The sequence below is a fragment of the Carlito syrichta genome, unplaced genomic scaffold, assembly GCF_000164805.1.
Source record: "Carlito syrichta isolate Samal-C Ts95f unplaced genomic scaffold, Tarsius_syrichta-2.0.1 Scaffold307091, whole genome shotgun sequence".
NCBI classification, from domain to species: domain Eukaryota; kingdom Metazoa; phylum Chordata; class Mammalia; order Primates; family Tarsiidae; genus Carlito; species Carlito syrichta.
The window spans coordinates 129,289-132,568 of record NW_007251187.1 but is presented as its reverse complement, the minus strand read 5'-3'; the positions used below and the strand labels follow the sequence as shown (position 1 = coordinate 132,568).

Sequence of the window (3,280 nt, the reverse complement as noted above, 5' to 3'; positions counted from 1 at the left end):
TTCACCTCAGCCTCCCAAAGCATGGGATTACAGGCTGAGCCACCGAGCCCGGCTAACAGCTTCAGTATTAAGAGGCCTCCAGGCACTGGCTTGAGGGAGGCCAGAGTTCGAGACTTGAACCCTTTGATCCTGAATCCACAAATTCAAGTCTATCTAGTTCTTCAATACCTAAACAACGATGGGAGTGGAATAGTGGAAAGGGGTTGCTTTCTCTACCCAGGGAAACCATTGACTATAAGATGGTTATAGGCCAAAATACTGACTTTTAAAATATAAAGTGCTAATAACAAACATGAAAAAGCCACATACATGTTGTCTTTTAAAGTGATGTTCTTGGGCTGGGCGTGGTGACTCACACCTGTAATCCCAGCACTTTGGGAGGCTGAGGCTGCAGCAGGGAGGATCACTTGAAGCCAGGAGTTGGAGACCAACCTGGGCAACAAAGCGAGACCCATCCCTTCCCATCTCTGTCTCTACAAAACTTTTTTTTTTTGCAGTGATAGAAAGAACAGCTCTTAATTGTAGTGTACCAAGCAAGGAAGATCAAGTAGCTTAAATGCCCAATTCTAACCTCCCTGATAGCTTGCAGGCAAAGATTTTTAAAGGCAAGGGTAAATTTCAGGAAAGCAGGAACTCCAGGAAAAATCAGAAATCAATATGTGGAGGTTACACATTGATTTATGCTTAAAGTGGCAGGATATCTTGAAGTAGGGGCTTGCAGGTTGTAAGTCGATTCAAAGATTTTCTGATTTGCATTTGGTTAAGAAGGAAAGTTTTGTTTAAAACTTTGTGGTCGCCAGGCGCGGTGGCTCACACCTATAATCCCAGCACGTTGGGAGGCTGAGGTGAAAGGATTGCCTGAGCCCTCAGGTTCGAGACCGGCCTGGGCAACTTGGCGAGACCTCATCTCTACAATAAATTTAAAAAAGTAGCTGGGCATAGTGGCATGTGCCTGTAGTTCCAGTTACTTGGAAAGCTGAGGCGGAAGGATCACCTGAGCCTAGCAGGTCTAGGCTGCGGTGGCCGGGAGTGTGCCACTGCCCTCCAGCTTGGGTGATGGAGTGAGATTCCAACTCAAAACAAAAATCAAAAAACAAAAAATCTTTGGGGTCAGTGGAAAATGTTAACTGGCTAGTGAGGGAGTGACTTTCTCCAAGTCCCTCAGGAAGAAACTTAGATCAAAGGTCGGTAGTTCAAGTTCAGTCTTCATTTCCCCTTTATCTGAGGTCTATGTACCAGCTGATCCATTCAATGGGGGGTCCTCAATGGGGGTCTGAGCGTAGTTCTGGAGACTGGGAAGTCCAAGATCAAGGCACCAGCAGATTCAGTGTCTAGTGAGGGCTGTTCTCCAAAGATGCTTTGCTGTGTCCTCACATGGCAGGAGAGGTACTACAAAAACTACAAAACATTTTTAAAAGACAGTTTTTAAAAAGTGATGTCCTGAGGTATGTGCTTATCCAGCTAAGTATCACAAAGACATTTTTGGGATTCTTTTGAAACCGCCTTTGGATAGAGTTGAGTGCTTCTTTAGGAACCTCAGTATTGTTACTCTAACCACGAGATGGTCTTTCTTGGTCTCATATCTTTTTCTGCAACCTTTTCCCTCTTTGTTTTACTTCGCTTCACTCACCTTAGCTGTATCCTGTGCTTTTGCTCTTGGGAGTGGGGGGCCAGGCCAGAGCAGGGGTCTTCTCCATAGTCAGTGACTAATAGAAAGCGGATTCATGTACTGCTGGTTGGTGACTTGACTAGCCACCCGAAGTTCAGGGGGAGGGGTGCTCTCAGGAGAAACCCGTGGTGCACCTGGGAGTGAGGTTGTGTGATGGATCTTGCTCTTTGCAGGTCGGGCTCTTTGTGGACTTTTTTGTGCGACTCTTCACCCAGCTCAAGTTTGGAGTGGTGCAGACGTGTATCCTTTCCACGTTTCTGGTATTCCTGGACGTCAGTGGTCGCCATGATTCTTTCTTGTGTAGAAATGGGTTTAACAGTAATCATGATACAAGGAGGACTACTTACTAGCTCTTCAGCTTTAGAGTTTTAAATTGTCATTGAAGGACACAAAAGGAAGACGTTAGTGAACAAAGAGATATACTCATGTTCATGGTTGGTAAGACACAAATACACAGAGATACATGTTTTCTTCAACCAGGCTATAAATTCAAAGTAGTCCCAATCAAATTCCCTATAGAACTTATTGTGGAACTTGAAAATTCTTTAGAAATTTCTATAGAAGAGTAAAGGTCCCAAAGTAGCCAAGACAGTCTTGAATAACAAGCAAGTAGATTTGACCTACTAGATGTGAGAGACTTTTTTTTTTTGAGTAGGACTCTCACTGCGCCATCCAGGCTGGAGTGTAGTGGCACGCTCAAGGCCACCACAACCTTGACCTGCTGGGCTCAGGTGATCCTTCCACCTCAGCTTTCCAAGTAGCTGGAACTACAGGCTACAGGTGCCCACCACCACACCCAGCTAATTTTTTGATTTATTGTAGAGATGAGGTCTCACCATGTTGCCTAGGCTGGTCTTGGACCCATGGACTCAGGCAATCTTCTCGCCTCTGCCTCCAAAAGTGGTGGTATTATAGGTGTCAGCCACCATGCCTGGCAAGACTTTTTAACATAATTAAATATACAATAATTGAAACAGTATCATATTGGTACAGAAATACCCAATGAAACCAGTGGAAAATAATGGAGGAGAAACAGGTCTGTATATATAGAAACTGGTGAATGACAAAGTTAATATTATGAATCAGTGGGGAAGGGATGTACTTAAAAGATAACTGGAGCCAGGTGCAGTGGGGCATACCTGTTGTCCCAGCTACTCGGAAGCCTGAGGCAGGAGGATCACCTGAGCCCAGAAGGTCAAGGCTGCAGTGAGCTATGATCACACAACTGTACTCCAGCCTAGGCGACGAAGCAAGATTCTGTCTCTTTAAAAAAAAAAAAATAGATGCTAGGACCTTGGTGATCATATGGAAAAATAGCAAACTTCCTACTTTATACTTTATTGGGTTTTTTTGTTTTTGTTTTTGTTTTTTTTGAGTTGGAGTCTCACTCTGTCACCCAGACTAGAGTACAGTGACTGCTCCCGGCCACCGCAGCCTCGCCTGTTGGGTGCTGGCGATCCTTCCGCCTCAGCCTTCCAAGTAGCTGGAACTTCAGGCGCTACCACACCCAGCTAATTTTTGATTTATTGGAGAGATAAGGTCTTGCCAAGTTGCCCAGGCAGGTCTCGAACCCGCAGGCTCAGGCAATCCACTCACCTCAGCCTCCCAAAG

The 3,280-nt window shown here is 45.2% G+C and overlaps 1 protein-coding gene across 3 annotated transcripts in view; it reads left to right on the top strand.

The window, feature by feature from the left end:
- The window catches only part of CLCN6 (chloride voltage-gated channel 6), a 40,460-nt gene that overhangs the window by 17,488 nt on the left and 19,692 nt on the right, over positions 1-3,280 (top strand). For all 3 annotated transcript variants that reach the window (XM_021715411.1, XM_008063829.2, XM_021715410.1), the window contains one exon: positions 1,843-1,909. In XM_021715411.1, the coding sequence (XP_021571086.1) occupies positions 1,843-1,909 (67 nt within the window). The remainder of the gene's footprint in view (positions 1-1,842; positions 1,910-3,280) is intronic.